Raw genomic sequence first — 16,674 nt, forward strand, 5'->3', positions numbered from 1 at the left:
TGTAGAGGAACACCGCCTCCCTACACCATGTGAGGAGGACAGTAAACAGGGTGTGTAGACAATGCCTTACACCATGTGAGGAGGACAGTTGGGTAGAGGAACACCGCCTCCCTACACCATGTGAGGAGGACAGTAAACAGGGTGGGTAGGAACACCGCCTCCCTACACCATGTGAGGAGGACAGTAAACAGGGTGTGTAGAGGAACACCGCCTCCCTACACCATGTGAGGAAGACAGTAAACAGGGTGTGTAGAGGAACACCGCCTCCCTACACCATGTGAGGAGGACAGTAAACAGGGTGTGCTGTGTGTTGGGTAGAGGAACACCGCCTCCCTACACCATGGGGCGGATCAGTACACTCTTTCAACAAGCAGTGTGGGGTTTTATTTGCCATTAACAACATGTGTACCTTTGATAGTATTTATACACAAAATTTTCTCCTTGACAAACTTAGATATAATTATTAAACAATTTGTGTCTTTGATTCTCATATAAAAGGTCTTTGGTCTTTGTCTTATATTGAACCAGATAATAAACCCGTGTTTTTGTACGTGGTTCAGTAGAATAGTTTTAACACAACATTTTATACTAGATAATTCTGCTCCTGGCCCGAGTATCAGCAAAAACAGACAATATTAAAAGTTTTAGTCAACGTGGATTTAATATTATTTTGTGGAGTCGGTGAAATTATTCCAGTTGTTTGTTTAAGGGTGAGTGGCGGCAGCGCTGTGGTGCCTCAGAGGGTGACCTTCACCCCTAGTATTTTGTCGCCCTCTCAGGACAAGGAAGACACACTCTTTATCTCAAATATTGGTGAGACTATTGACCTGATGTCATGTACCATTAACATCAATAAATGGTTCATGTTCATATATTGTTCACATAATCAACAGTACAGTATTGTATTAAACACAAACACAAGTTTAAACTGCATGTGTGGTCAACATTGCCGACACAGTTTTGATCAATAATTTGTTCCACCAATCTCAATTGTTTGTCCTGTAAATGAGGAAAGTATGAAAATTGGTGATTATTGCCAATTACTCAGATGATGTGCAAATTACATATCAACATTTCAAGTACAGTACAATACAATGTGCTAGTGTTGGCTCTCACCAATAGCTGCACCCACCCTCCCTCCCTCCCTCCCACTGTGCCTCACAAATTGAGAGTAAACATTTTGAGAAAAGTTAGAAGCTGTACTTTTACTTTTTTGCAATATTGTCATGGGAGATATTAGCCAACAGAACAACGACAGAGGAGTGTGGTAGTGATGATGTACACACCCCAGCAGCTGTGAGCGGAGGAGTGTGGTAGTGATGATGTACACACCCCAGCAGCTGTGAGCGGAGGAGTGTGGTAGTGATGATGTACACACCCCAGCAGCTGTGAGCGGAGGAGTGTGGTAGTGATGATGTACCTGTGAGCGTTGGTTCATACGGCGGCACTACATCGCTACTTTCACTCATTGATATTCTTGAGCTAAAAACTTGACTTGAGCGAGGAGTTGTCATCTCGCTTCTGTCTGTCAAACACAAGTTAACCCGGTGAATGTCATGAGTAGAAATTCCCACCAGTATTTGTGGAATGTTAAAAATTATCAGTTGTATTTTATGACAGCCACAGCGTCTTGGCTACTTGTAAGATATCCAGTAATGTGGGTGAAGAAGGTATATTGCTTGAGCAAGTGTGGGGACAAATATTGAAGTGTGAGTCTTGAGAGAGAGTTACTGTTGAAGTCATTCTTGTTACCTGGCAGTTGACCTGAAACAAACTTTGTGAGTACCTGATGTACGAGGTCAGGCAAAAATGAACGTTCATATTTACTGTTCAAAAGGATGGGAATAATTTGCCTATCCTTATTAACCACTTCACTATGGGGATGCCACTTATTAACACCTTCACTATGGGGATGCCGCTTATTAACCCCTTCACTATGGGGATGCCACTTATTAACCCCTTCACTATGGGGATGCCGCTTATTAACACCTTCACTATGGGGATGCCGCTTATTAACCCCTTCACTATGGGGATGCCACTTATTAACCCCTTCACTATGGGGATGCCACTTATTAACCCCTTCACTATGGGGATGCCACTTATTAACCCCTTCAGTATGGGGATGCCACTTATTAACCCCTTCACTATGGGGATGCCACTTTTAGTATTTTATTTGCCTAGCCTAACTTAACCCCAGACACTTTTATTCAGTTGAGAGGTGAACCTGCACAGTTATATAAATTATTTGTGATATACTGTACTGTGTGCAGCAGCTGTACAAACTGTGGTTCATTACTTATTGTGCTCTATGTTTGGTATCATTTGTTTATCTTTGTTTTATGTTTGGTACAAAACAAAGAAAGAATGAAAACATCATTCAAAAGCGAATTTCATCTTTGACTTGAACTTTTTAAAATGTTCTAACATCCTCTCTGAGGTGCTAATGCCATGAAATGATTTTCATTTTGATAGTCCAGATATTTAACACTAATTTACTGTAGATAGTAACAGATCTGATTACCAATTGTGTACATATTTAGTTTGAATAAATGGACAGCAATACGAACTTTTCCTATGAAACACTCAGCTATTTGTAACTATAGACTAGGGGCGTGGCTCATGAGCCAGGCTAGCTTAAGAAATGCTGTACTATACTGTAGTCTTAATCTTAAGTACAATGTAGTACAGTACTTGTTACATTTATTCACAAATTTAAAAGTATAAATTTGTAGAGACTGATAAGTCCCCCAACGTCATAAAGGACTGTGGAAAGTAACTTATAATGGTTTTCCTGGGCCACCCTTAGTCCGACTGACATATGGCACAGTTTACTATTGTGATACACTATGTGATGTTGCTGGGCCAGTCTGTACTGTACTGAATAAATGTCATTCTGTCAATACCAGTGACATTGACGCCCTTAACTACAAAGGTCATTTCAAGGTCACCATCATTATTAAGTTGATATCTTGTTCACCTTCTCTTGACACCAGACCTGTGACCTGTGACCTGTAAACTGTACTGTAATTTGTTTGGTCATCATTAGTGCCACCACATCACCCTTTACTCTATCTTAGAGACGTGGAAAATAAATGAAACCTCGTCCATGGCTGGGAAACTATCCAAATACTGTAGTGGGTAAATACTGTAGTTGGTAAATACTGTAGTGGGTAAATACTGTAGTGGGTAAATACTGTAGTGGGTAAATACTGTACTCATTGTGTGTTATCATTCTGTGAACCGCTACCAGGATGTATTTGGTACATTTGACGCGATCTAGTAGCAGTCACACGTCATGTATGGAGTCACTTTCCAACACTTGCCGACACGAGAGTAGCGGCATTTAGTAGGATCTTGCTTGCCGAGTAAAGTTAAACCCCAATAATAACATTTAAAACTGTGTATTAATCCGGGAAATTACTCAAGTGAAAACATTTAAGTCACATATGTACCAAGTATTTTATTACCAACTGTAAACCAAAGTACATGTTTTAGAAGTCTTTCCTAAATACATGATAAATAAACAAGTTGATCCAAGATTATTACATTATTAAATATCATCTCACGTTCTTATTACAACAAACTACAATATAAGGCAGTGTAACTCAGTAAGCCACTACTATCATTAACCCTAGCTAGAGCTGTTAGTACCGGTCTGTACAATATTTAACCATTGCTCAACAAATTATAACAAATTAAAAGGTAATGGATCTTCAGTTATCTAACATTTTTAAGTCCATATTACCTTCAGAAACTGTGACAACATCGTTATAACAGAAAATAAATACAGTACATGTAATGAACATAAAAAGATAAGTATTAACTAAACAGTTACTAATGACTAAACATATATCTCACACACATTAAACCTAAGGCAGTAAAAAATGGTCTCGCCATGACAGTGTTCTTTATAATAAAGGCCAAGGCATAACAAGTGGTGAAGGCGCGGGTTCTTCAAGTGGCATAGACGAGGCAAGTGTTGGCTGGGGCAGATGGTCTCACACATCGTGGTATGAAGGTTTTATCGCTCGCTCTCTTCACCATTACCAACCTCCACCATGGCCTGTCTGACGAGAGTTGTACATTACCAATATCCTTGGCAAATTATGACTGGATGAGCGTTGTCAACACTTGGCGCATGGAAGCCTTTAGACCCGCTCGATCCAACTGCACGAACTTATACAACCTGTAGTGTTGTTGGTGGTGTTCCTCTCTCTCTACTAGCACTGAGGAGACTGCCAGTATTTGAAGCTCCTACAAGAGTATAAAACCGAAAGGGACTCGTCGTTTGTGGTGCACTTTGCAGAGTTAAAGGGTTATAGTATGGGGATGCCAACTGGTTTTGTGTTGGCACAGTAAATATAAAAGGAACTGAATTTACAGGAGTCGCAAAGGTTCTTGTATTAAAATTAATTGGGTTATTAAAAGAACTTAAACCTGGAGAAAATGTCTGAATATTTGTGTCATCTGAAGAAATTGTCTCTGTACTAATGACAGCTACAGTAGATGCCAGGTTACTCGCCACATCATCAGTACCCGTTGTCTGTGTGCTGATAGTTGCTCCATTAAGGTATCCCAAAGATGTGTCAATGGGTGTTTGAGAGTTAAAGCTCACTACACCACTATCATCTGTACCAAGAAACACAGAATTATCGTCATGTACACCTGAGTTTGTATTAGTGAGAGGTGAGGTTTTACCACCAGATAACGAGAATAAGCTTAAGCCTGGAGGATGGACGTACAAATTATTAACTACATCTGGGGTGGTGTTCGGCTCCAGCACTTCAATTAGAGCCTCACTAGCCGCCTGGTCTTGAGTTGGAATATTCTCGATCTGTATTTTACGACCAGTAGATTCCTCTTCGCTGTCATCCGTATAAGAGTCTTCCACTAAGGACACGACACCATCTAGAGATTTTAATTGTTCTTGAGAGTCAGGTTCGGAAAATCTAAATGCTGGTGTACTTCTTTCTTGAGGATCACTGGTAATAAAGACGTGGGTTACTGGTGGTCTTGGAGCTAGTAACAAAGGCTGGGTGACTTCTTCACTATCATCATCATGAGGATCAGTTGCCACAAGGAGATTTATTTTCCCTGGAAGCAAATCAGGTGTTGGTATACGTAACCCAGGATTAGTGTTACCCGTCAGCTGTTTAATAATATCAGCAATTGTGTATGATAAGGAAGTAAGTTCTGCTGGTTTGTTAAGGTGGATGGTTGACCTTGCACTGGGTGCAGTAAAGCTATTGCTATCCAACTGTTGTTTTAACTCTCGGACTTCTTGTAGAATCATTTGTTGTTGTCTCTGTAACATCGCCTGTTTCTTAAGTGCATTTTGCATAAAGTCTTTATGATTGACTCGCCTCCGTGGACTACTGTATGGAGGTGGCTTCGTCTGTCCGTAAGTGATGTATGATGAGTAAGGAGCCGCATGTCTTACGAACCCATTATTGCTGGGTGCTCCCACGACAAAACCTGCAAATATAAAACAATTAATAAAAGTTTCCTATAATTATTGTGGTGATGATAAAGGATAATGAGGCAGTCTCCTACTAACCAGTTTAGTACAGTGTTGGGTAATCACATTTGTTTACATATACAGTATTATTGAGCTTATGAGTTCATGGTGGAGTGTGAGGTCATTTCTTCACTAAACGAGAGTCAAAAGTCCATTGCCAGAATTAGGATTTCGTGTGTTGGTTTCTTTCTTTTTCACTAAACGAGAGTCAAAAGTCCATTGCCAGAATTAGGATTTCGTGTGTTGGTTTCTTTCTTTTTTTTTACAAGAAGTATAGAACTTTGGTCAGGATTTGATCCATTGAGTGTTGTACTGTAACATTGCACGACAAGTTACAAATTGATCATATAAGGTCCCAATACAATAAGAATTAAGTTGGTGTACTTATCGTCGTATGCCATTGGCCAATTTCATAAACATTGTAATGTACTGTACTTCCTGCTCTGATTTGTAAATTTGGGTTATGAACTAACTACCTCGGCTTATCTTTCTTTGTGGCGTGTGTGTGTGTCATTAAAATATAGTTAATATGCAGCACGATATACAGTATTGGTAGTTACAGACCCACGGCAACCATTTTAAGATGCTAGCTCTTGGTTTAATACAATCTGTGGTCAAGGAACACGTCCCTAATCTTGAGGCCTTTGATACTTCATTAACTTTGTTACACTAAACAAAAAAATCAATACTAGTGTTGTTTTAATTATGTTTTATTATTGTACATATTGTAATGTAATATATATTCTGACATTACTCTTGCTAGATACTGTACACAAGATACAGTTGAAGTTACAGCCACTCGACACTCGTTTACTGTAACTCTCTCTGGGGCGTGAAAGTGGGCGTGTAAAGTATTCATGGGAGCTGTAAGAGTTAATGTTTGTCTTATAACCGCGTATTTGTTTTATTAGCAGTAGTGAAAAGTTCGTCCGTCCTGTATACTGGTTCCCCATTTGCTTCATAGTTTGTATAGGATCGTTGGTTTACTGAGCATTGGTGGGTACTGAGTGAAGAGCTATTTTCAACCATAACTGCCGATAAAACTTTAATTACTTGGAAAATGGACATGGGTAAGGTAGACAGGTGCAGGTAGGTAGGTAAATGAAGGTATAGACAGGTGTAGGTAGGTAAATGAAGGTATAGACAGGTGTAGTTAGGTAAATGCAGGTATAGACAGGTGTAGGTAGGTAGGTAAATGAAGGTATAGACGGGTGTAGGTAGGTAAATGAAGGTATAGACAGGTGTAGGTAGGTAAATGAAGGTATAGACGGGTGTACATGGAGTAGGTAAATGAAGAAGGTATAGACAGGTGTAGAGTAGGTAAATGAAGGTATAGACCGGTGTAGTTAGGTAAATGCGGGTGTAGGTAGGTAAATGAAGGTATAGACAGGTGTAGTTAGGTAAATGCAGGTATAGACAGGTGTAGGTAGGTAGGTAAATGAAGGTATAGACGGGTGTAGGTAGGTAAATGAAGGTATAGACAGGTGTAGGTAGGTAAATGAAGGTATAGACGGGTGTAGGTAGGTAAATAAGGACGTGGACAGGTGTCGGGAGGTGAATAAGGGCGTAGACAGATAAATTAGGGCAAAGACAGATATAAGTAGGTAAATAAAGACGGAATATTTCTTACCTGCAAGAAGCACAAGCGGTAGAATCTGCATCGCTAAAACCGGTCACCTCCTCTGGCTCTCTCCTGTACAAATAAACCGGTGATGAGAAAGTTGTCTTATATCTATTTCCTATATAAAACACTTTCTTAGTTAACGTGGTGGCTCTTACAATAGTTAACGTGGTGGCTCTTACAATAGTTAACGTGGTGGCTCTTACAATAGTTAACGTGGTGGCTCTTACAATAGTTAACGTGGTGGCTCTTACAATAGTTAACGTGGTGGCTCTTACAATAGTTAACGTGGTGGCTCTTCTAATGAATTAACGGTAATTTGGCTCTTACAATAGTTAACGTGGTGAAACAATTACAATAGTTAACGTGGGCGGCTCTTAATGAATTAACGTGGTGGCTCTTACAATAGTTAACGTGGTGGCTCTTACAATAGTTAACGTGGTGGCTCTTACAATAGTTAACGTGGTGGCTCTTACAATAGTTAACGTGGTGGCTCTTACAATAGTTAACGTGGTGGCTCTTACAATAGTTAACGTGGTGGCTCTTACAATAGTTAACGTGGTGGCTCTTACAATAGTTAACGTGGTGGCTCTTGGGAATTAGATTTTGGTTTGTTTACGTTATTTTTGGTAGTGTTTAAAGAAAGAAAATAGTGAAAATTTAAATGATAATTGATGTTTGGATTTCTTTGTCTATACCTGTGATAGATTAAAGTTCTCTAGCATAATTTATCTTTGGTTATAGTAGCTGGGGTAATAAATAATAAGTGAAAGTTTGCCGGCGAAAGTTCTTGCACACACACACACACACACACACACACACACACACACACACACTAACATTTGTGGAAATTTGTAACTGTCTGTGTAGTTTTCCTTGCTGTAGTGAGTGGTGACTTACCTGACAAACAGTAGAGATTGGAGATGGTTGTGGTGTGTGGCAGCTGGGAGGGGAGTCTACCAACTCTACTTCCTATCCTGTCGTCTGCCGGGTGGGAACTGTCTTGACTGGCTTGGTACTCCTTATATATACGCGCCCTTCATCACAAAAACTGGTTCATTACTCCACACACACACCAATAAGAACCACATTTATAAAGTCAATGAATATATTTATCCCGTGTTTGTTGTTCTCGGATTCAATATATTTAATTTTCAAAACGTAAGTCTAAAATTATCGTTATTTTTGAATGCATCATAACTGAATTCATATTTTCCTTATTATGTAATGTGTTCAGGGTAAATTATACAAAGCAGGTGTGAAGGGTAGTGAGGATTTTGCTACCACGTGTGAAGTAAATAAAGTGACTCTAACACCTGACGCGATATGCCGTATAGAACTGATGTATTGTGAAACTTGAAATGTAAGGGAAGATTTTATCGTTCTGAGCCTAACAAATGTACTGTGGGTTAGGGTAGAACGATGGCGCGCGTGTGTGTGTGTGTGTGTGTGTGTGTGTGTGTGTGTGTGTGTGTGTGTGTGTGTGTGTGTGTGTGTGGGTTACTCCCCGTATTCCCAGCTACGAAACCACTATCCAAATTTTATCGTCAAAAGCATTAGTTACTCCTATTCATTCCTCACCGCTTGAGTAATTTGGAAATAAATGTCAAAATACGGAAAAAAATGCATAAAAAATTGGTACTGGTGTAGAATGAATTTGTTAGTTAAATCTTTAGTGAAAGCTTTAACAAATGTCATTGATAAAAGTATAATAATTCCAGTATTTGGTAGAACATCATTGACAGAGAAAATAAGATATCAAGTGCTCGGTGCCGTCACATTTTATTAATAGTTACTGTAAGTCAATTTGTCACTTTAAGTTACATTAGAATTCTCTTAAAAATTAATGAATGCACACACTGACTTTTTTCATGCCAATTACCTTCCGATTGCATAAAGTTTTCAGTTACATTCTTCAATAGTATACTTGTATGCAACGGCTGTGCGGGTGTACAGTAGTCCACCATCAAACGCCCTTACTGCTCACTGAGTCACCTTGCCAAAGAAGATGTATACAGTATTATTGTGTTGCCTTATGAAGAGGAATACTACGAGAAATGTTGCCAATACTTATTACACATACTGGAAATACGTAGTGCTATTGTGTTTACATTATATATAGCATCTTCTTCAACTGTTTTTTAAATCCGTCATGTGGAAGTAGAAACTGCTCTCATAAAGTGAAATATTAGCCTAATATTACAATATGTGGTATTTGATAACTGTTTGCGCCACTTTATAATGAAACGCTTGTTCGAATTCAAAAGTGAAACTATCATAGCTTAAGTTATCTAACTTAACACTTGTTTATAATGTGAACAGCCTTGAAAAACATATGGGACTTGTAACTTCCAACCAGTGTGGCGCAGCCTCCAGGCTCGAACCCGTGTGTTGAAGCCTCGTCCGGCACCTCCCTGATATTGTATATATATTATTTATTTTGTTATATAATATCTTGTGGTCAGTTTGTGTTGAGTTATTGTTAAAACACAATAATGCGGCCAAAAATGTGGAACGCTTCACGATTTTGCGTGTCATCCTTGCGCAGGGGCCATGCTAATCTTCTCTGTATCGTTCCAATTTTAGTATATGTACTGCCGAAGCAAGTACATCAAGTGAAGGGAGGTCTGGCGGGCAGTGCTAGATGTAAACTCGTTATATAGTCTACATTGGCTGGATGTGTACATGACAGTACAGGATAACTATCAAAGCAATAACACAAGAAAGCCGTACATAACTCTCACCATTGTGTATAGTGTTCAGTCCCCGGTGTGGCTCGTTGATATATACTACACACTGTATTGATTGAAAATGTCCAAAGGTGGGCCACCAGACTGGTGCCTGCACTCCGGCACCTCAGTTATCCAGAGAGATAAGAACGCCTGCAACTGCCTAGCTTATACTACAGACGGACGAGGGGCGACCTATTAGAAGTTTAAAAACATCTCGGGGGCACTACTCACTGTCCTTACCTAGAGCTGGCGGACGCTCGCCCCACACAAGAGGTCACAGCTTAAGCTTGAAGAATTAAGCCACAAGTCAAGAAAACTGTGAAGGTAAACTTTTTCGGGGGTGAGGGTTGTGAACTCTTGGAAAAAAGTTACATTTATTCTATTATAATTAATGCTGCTGTTTTTTACCATTGTCTTAATTATTATGCTGTATCATAGTCAAGAACGGCAGTAAACAGTGGTTGTGAATATCTCCCAAGCGTCTTTAGGCCTCCAATTTATTTTTGGAGTAATTATTTATTGTCATTTCCTGTTTATTTTATTTTGATTAACTTGTGTAACTATCTTGTTATCCGATTATATAAAGTACTGGAGAGGTGACTCCTGCTTGAATAATATTACCTCAGCTGTTACCTGTACACGTTACGTTTATAATTATGATCTAGTGTGGTGGCGGAGAACTCAGTTGTCCATGTTGATGTGTTGGTTATACACGTGTGTACGTCAGATTGGTTTACATCTTAAACATATGAACATTACACGCCATTTCCTTCGTGTTGGTAAACATTTAAATCAGTTTGACCTAATTTGTGACAATAACATTAAAGACATTGAAGTATTGTCTCTCAAAATCTTACAATGAAAGGTTTTGGACGGCAGACAATGGCAGCAGGTATTGAGGAACAATGAGCGCCCCTAAACATTTACTACTATGAACTGCTTAACAACTCTACATTAAGGTGATGTGCTAGCGCAGAGCCACCACATACAAAACACTCGCCTCTCTGCAACTGTGAAGAACTGCATTGATTTAACTAATTTGTGTCGAGTATTAGTATATAACAGTTTAGTGTAAATATTACCACTACTTAGTTGAAGCTTCAATACGAGGAGAAAGTGGTTATATTCCTGACCTGGATATCTTGCTGTGAATGTGTCCACCAGTGTGATTATTGGCTGTTTCTAAATACATAATAATTTATTTAAAATTTTTACCACTTATTAACATACGAGCCATTCGGACAGTTGGCCCTTTCTTTGTTACGGCCCGCCATTATCCTCTGAACACAGGAGGAAGCCGAGGAGAACCCGCCATTTTTTTTTTGGCCTTTCACCGGATAACACTGCCAGCGTCTCACAACTGACCCGGCCAGGGATTGAACCGAGGACACAACGGTTAGTTAGACGCAACATCCTGTATGGGGGTGAGAGGCCAGGGTGTAAAGCTTTTAACGGCTTTCTTGGGTTATCCTTTCTTTAAATGGACCTTGTTTACCTGGTCTATGTACGGGATATGTTAAACTAGTGTAAGTTTTATGACAGCTCACGGAACAAATCCATTTATCACTTCCCGCCAGACCTCCCTTCATTTAATGTACTTGCTTCGGCAGTACATATACTAAAATTGGAACGATACAGAGAAGATTAGCATGGCCCCTGCGCAAGGATGACACGCAAAATCGTGAAGCGTTCCACATTTTTGGCCGCATTATTGTGTTTTAACAACAACTCAACACAAACTGACCACAAGATATTATATAATAAAATAAATAAGATAAATATCAGGGAGGTGCCGGACGAGGCTTCACCACACGGGTTCGAGCCTGGAGGCTGCGCCACACGGGTTGTGTTGAGCTGTTAGTCATGTCTTTTACGCACCTGATAAGTACTGGTCATGTGCTGGCACCAGAACGTGTTTACCTGCGCCTATGTTAGTTAAGTTTGGTCTTAATGAGCTAACACTTGGTGCCGAAGAGGATAGTGTATATAATTATAAAAAAGAAAGTAAAAGTAACACGTGGCGCAGCCTCCAGGCTCGAAGCCGTGTGGTGAAGCCTCGTCCGGCACCTCCCTGATATTGTATATCTTATTTATTTTATTATATAATACCTTGTGGTCAGTTTGCGTTGAGTTATTGTTAAAACACAATAATGCGGCCAAAAATGTGGAACGCTTCACGATTTTGCGTGTCATCCTTGCGCAGGGGCCATGCTAATCTTCTCTGTATCGTTCCAATTTTAGTATATGTACTGCCGAAGCAAGTACATCAAGTGAAGGGAGGTCTGGCGGGAAACCATTGTTGGGAATCAGTGATCCCGAACTGACAAACGAACTATGTACAGTACGTCCCACTTTTAATAATCATTGTGTAGGTCATTTAGGAAGGTACTCTTAATATTAATATTTAATCAGTAAAATTGTCTTACAAGTTTATAATTGGTACTGTATGTACAGTATATAAGCTGTACAGGTATACATCTCAGCATGAACACAGACAATACAGGTACACGGTGTCTATAGAGCGTGGTGATAGAGTTTCGTGTGTGCCGAGACAGTGCAGGTGAAGGATGACAGACAAAGCTCTCAGGTGTTTATTTCTAGGAGAGACCTTTGTTTAATATCAACACTAATGTAACACTTTAATGTTCACTATTACTGTTGTAATAGACTTACATTAAGAATACTGTACAAGTACGGGACCATGACACACAAACAGAGAACTAGTGTAACGAAGTCCTTCCTGCAGTGAGTGTACAATATTGTAAAAGAAAATGAGTATTATTCTATTTTATATGTAAGGATAACTATGGTAAATATTACTGACTAACTCAAGTCTAATATGAATATTGTTTTTAACATGAAGTAGTGAGAGCTCTGCCACCATGGGTAACTGGACGACGAGGAAGAAACCTTTCATCTACAGTAGAATTACATAATACAGTACAACCAAACACAAGCTTTCACCACCGACGGGAGAGCCTGTTGTTTCTGCTGGTCATCTACACGTGGGTGTTGGTGGGGAGTGGTCCTACCATAGCTATATAGATAAACAAATATTCAGTCAACTCGTCACACAAGTTTAACGCTGGTTCAGCAGGCTACGATTTGAACCAGTGACGACCAACATAATCTTGTGGGTTTTTTTAAGTACGTTTGAAAAGGTTATCTATTTTATCATTATCTCGAAATAAATTTGAATTTTAAAGTCTTCTGTGATGCCAGGAAGTGAAAAACATAGTTGTAGTTTAAACATAATTGTAGTTACAGTAGACGAACATAAACAGTATTTTTTTTTAATAAATTGGGATTGTCGTTTGTATCGAAAGAACAATAGATTTGATCTTGTATGAACTTGTATATAACGACTTATAACGTACAGCAGTGTGACGCAGCCTCCAGGCTCGAACCCTCTCAGTGAAGCCTTGTCCGGCACCTCCCTGATATTTATCTTATTTATTTTATTATATAATATCTTGTGGTCAGTTTGTGTTGAGTTATTGTTAAAACACAATAATGCGGGCAAAAATGTGGAACGCTTCACGATTTTGCGTGTCATCCTTGCGCAGGGGCCATGCTAATCTTCTCTGTATCGTTCCAATTTTAGTATATGTACTGCCGAAGCAAGTACATCAAGTGAAGGGAGGTCTGGCGGGAAACCATTGTAGCGGACTTCACTAATCAAATACAGTATACAAGAAATTAACTTGGATTGTGTGGGGCTCATAGTAATATTTAAACCTCCTATGACCTTAATTAACCTGATAATTATTTCAAGACAAAACAACTATATTCGTCTAGGGGATAATTGTTTGACCTAACACGAAGCTATGGTAGCCACTGTTATATTTTGATGGTAAATACTATACTGGGGATGAAACAGACATACAGTACTTCTTTTATTATTATTATTACTGTATTATAAAGACTATTTTCTGCAGGTAAGTGTGGAGCAGTGTTGTGCTGGACTAGGGTAAGTATGACATTTCAATTATTTATTTATATTTTAAGTTCGATTGTTTATTCAGTGATCAGTTAATTTCCGTAAAGTTGACCGACTGTCTGTCTGTCTGTCTTGGTTCTTACATAACTACAGTACAAGGGGTAATAAAATACAGTGTGGTAGATCATTCTATTAACGCTACAGTAGGCTACACTTATACACTCCTTATTTTCGTTGTACCAAAGTATCTCTGTACATTAAGAACACTTTGTACAGTACCTTTGGCCATTATACTGTTATCGTGTACAGTACCTTTGGCCATTATACTGTTATTGTGTACAGTACCTTTGGCCATTATACTGTTATCGTGTACAGTACCTTTGGCCATTATACTGTTATCGTGAACAGTACCTTTGGCCATTATACTGTTATCGTGTACAGTACCTTTGGCCATTATACTGTTATCGTGTACAGTACCTTTGGCCATTATACTGTTATCGTGTACAGTACCTTTGGCCATTATACTGTTATCGTAGTACCTTTGGCCATTATACTGTTATCGTGTACGTGTATCCCATTACCTATTATACTGTTATCGTGAACAGTACCTTTGGCCATTATACTGTTATCGTGTACAGTACCTTTGGCCATTATACTGTTATCGTGTACAGTACCTTTGGCCATTATACTGTTATCGTGTACAGTACCTTTGGCCATTATACTGTTATCGTGAACAGTACCTTTGGCCATTATACTGTTACTGCTGCTCACGTCTCATCAACACTCATCTTGTTGATAATTGTGGGTCAGTGTGGCCACCAATTTTTCATCATCACTCAGTCACTACAGTTTATGATAGTTTGGCTGAAGTAATAAGGTGGTTCATGGTAACGTCTGTTGTTTATTACTGTGACGGTAAACAAATCACTCATGAGTTTGGGTCCTCTGAGGGAGTGTACAAGTTGTGGTGGGAGTATGTGGTGCATGGTGTGGCGCATGGTGTGGTGGTGATGTGGCGCACCAGCCTTCAACTCACTCACGACACAACACACACCATAACTTTCCTATTAGGTGTGCATACAAGTTACAACTGATAACATTATTCCTGGAAATATATAAGAAAAGGCACTTAATTTATACTCAATAGTTCCTAATATTACTCTGTGTGTGTGTGTGTGTGTGTGTGTGTGTGTGTGTGTGTGTGTGTGTGTGTGTGTGTGAAGGTTATCAAGCCATACCGAGGTGTGTACAGTAAGGGCTGATATCAGGGCTTCATACTTAGCATGGTGCTGTAGTTAGAGCCTCTGTGTAAGTGTATAGAGGAGGAGCGACGCCTGTGGTGTAAGTGTGGCTCCATAATCAAGTATTAATCCAACTCTGAAGGTTTGGATCTGCTCTGAAACATTTAGAGTTATTAAAGTGAGTTGGAGGCTTGTAGTCCTTAACACAGGTTATTGGACCCGTACACAGACTGGTGAGAGGACCAACTATACACCTACTAAAGATACTACCAGCATTATACATAGATTTATATATTTTTTTATATCCATTTTCTTAAAGGATCCTTCACTTAATTGTACTGTATATACACATTTACAAACACAGTATGAAGCCTTTCGTCGTGACTAGCCACCTGCTGTAACGCAAGCTTTCTCACACACTAAAAGGTCAACGGTGAATATACTTTATATTAACACCAGGGGGCAGTTGAGTAGTGTCGTTACAAGTTAATATATCACTATCAGTCTCTTCACTATCTTCATCTTCATCACTAATTGTCACTATCACCAGAGTGTTACTTCACTATCACTATCACCGGGGTGTTGATACTGTACGTGGAGGTACTGTACGTGGTTAAGTACAGTAGGTGGTGAACAGAATTACACAGTATGTCACCACCAGCTCGTCACATCTCACTAACACTGTATTATTCATCATGTCTTAGGTGAAGGCCTTTGTTAACGTTCACTGTAAAAGTTCATGTTTCGTTCCATCGATTCACACTGCATATAATAGTTATCTTGTGTTGGTCTTTATGGTATTAGGGGCACAAGACACTTAATTCGGTGTATCTTAAGAGAGAGAAACCATGAAGAAAGGTCCTAGGTCTTTCTGTTCTCTGATGTAGAACGGGAGACCAGAGAGGGCGGGGGAGGAGGAGGGAATGTCGACTTTAGGGTAAGGAAGACCTCTCCTCCAGCCTGCCACCCTCAGGAGCCCGTCTTCCTGGATGCTCACACTGTCTTTGCTGAAGGGAGGAAAGGCAGTAACGGCCTTGTCAATAATAGGCGGTAACTTGTCCGGCAGAGGTGATGGAGTGTGGTGGTCACTGAGCGCCTGCTGCCCCGTCAACCCAAGTAGTGGTAAACGAGAGAAGGTGTGTTTGGTCTGTGTGTTGGCTGCTGCTGTAGATCTGGACTCTCTCTTGTAGGAGGATGTTGAAGGAAGATTAGATTTATCTTCTTCCTTCTCCTCCTCTTCCTCCGCCTCCTCTTCATTCTCCTCCTCCTCCTTTTCCTTCTCCTCCTTTTCCTTCTCCTCTTCCTTTTCCTCCTTCTTTTCCTCCTCCTCCGCCTCCTCTTCATTCTCCTCCTCCTCCTCTTCCCTCTCCTCCTCTTCCTTTTCCTCCTCCTCCTCCGCCTCCTCTTCCTTCTCCTCCTCTTCCTCCGCCTCCTCTTCCTCCGCCTCCTCTTCTTCATCCACCGTTAGCCTCGATCTGTGTGTAACTGTTGGTTGAGGATGATCACTTGACTCATTACTAGGTGGAGGATGATTTAATGTGTCATCCACCTTAATGTGTGGATGAAACTGGTGTGTACCGTTGATGGTGGGTGCTGACACGTGGGTAGTGTGTGAGTGAAGG

At 40.0% G+C, this 16,674-nt stretch overlaps 1 protein-coding gene, 1 long non-coding RNA gene and 4 other non-coding genes across 6 annotated transcripts; 1 reads left to right on the forward strand and 5 right to left on the reverse strand.

Annotated features, from left to right (window-relative positions):
- Positions 1-3,440: 3,440 nt before the first annotated feature.
- LOC121879755 lies at positions 3,441-8,148 on the reverse strand. Its single transcript, XM_042386525.1, has 3 exons — positions 8,040-8,148; positions 7,149-7,211; positions 3,441-5,475 (listed from the first exon to the last, which is right to left on the reverse strand). The coding sequence occupies exons 2-3, from the start codon at positions 7,177-7,179 to the stop codon at positions 4,178-4,180; spliced, it is 1,329 nt and encodes a 442-aa protein (XP_042242459.1). The 5' UTR covers positions 7,180-7,211; positions 8,040-8,148; the 3' UTR covers positions 3,441-4,177.
- A 1,494-nt stretch (positions 8,149-9,642) lies between these two features.
- LOC121879800 lies at positions 9,643-9,749 on the reverse strand. Its single transcript, XR_006091428.1, has one exon. It is a non-coding gene; the product is annotated as a U6 spliceosomal RNA (small nuclear RNA).
- Positions 9,750-11,465: 1,716 nt separating this feature from the next.
- On the forward strand, positions 11,466-11,572 carry LOC121879802. Its single transcript, XR_006091429.1, has one exon. It is a non-coding gene; the product is annotated as a U6 spliceosomal RNA (small nuclear RNA).
- A 457-nt stretch (positions 11,573-12,029) lies between these two features.
- LOC121879798 lies at positions 12,030-12,136 on the reverse strand. Its single transcript, XR_006091426.1, has one exon. It is a non-coding gene; the product is annotated as a U6 spliceosomal RNA (small nuclear RNA).
- Positions 12,030-16,344, reverse strand: LOC121879759. The gene is made up of 2 exons (XR_006091412.1): positions 14,420-16,344; positions 12,030-14,321 (listed from the first exon to the last, which is right to left on the reverse strand). It is a non-coding gene; the product is annotated as an uncharacterized LOC121879759 (long non-coding RNA).
- Positions 13,393-13,499, reverse strand: LOC121879799. Its single transcript, XR_006091427.1, has one exon. It is a non-coding gene; the product is annotated as a U6 spliceosomal RNA (small nuclear RNA).
- Positions 16,345-16,674: the final 330 nt, after the last annotated feature.

This window comes from Homarus americanus, unplaced genomic scaffold (genome assembly GCF_018991925.1).
Source record: "Homarus americanus isolate GMGI-L3 unplaced genomic scaffold, GMGI_Hamer_2.0 scaffold42643, whole genome shotgun sequence".
Lineage (NCBI taxonomy): Eukaryota > Metazoa > Arthropoda > Malacostraca > Decapoda > Nephropidae > Homarus > Homarus americanus.

Coding starts and splice junctions, on each gene's coding strand:
- LOC121879755 (XM_042386525.1), bottom strand. CDS start 7,179: ATGCAGATTCTACCGCTTGTGCTTCTTGCAG. Junction 5,476..7,148: donor ACCGCTTGTGCTTCTTGCAG/GTAAGAAATATT, acceptor TTATATTTGCAG/GTTTTGTCGTGGGAGCACCC.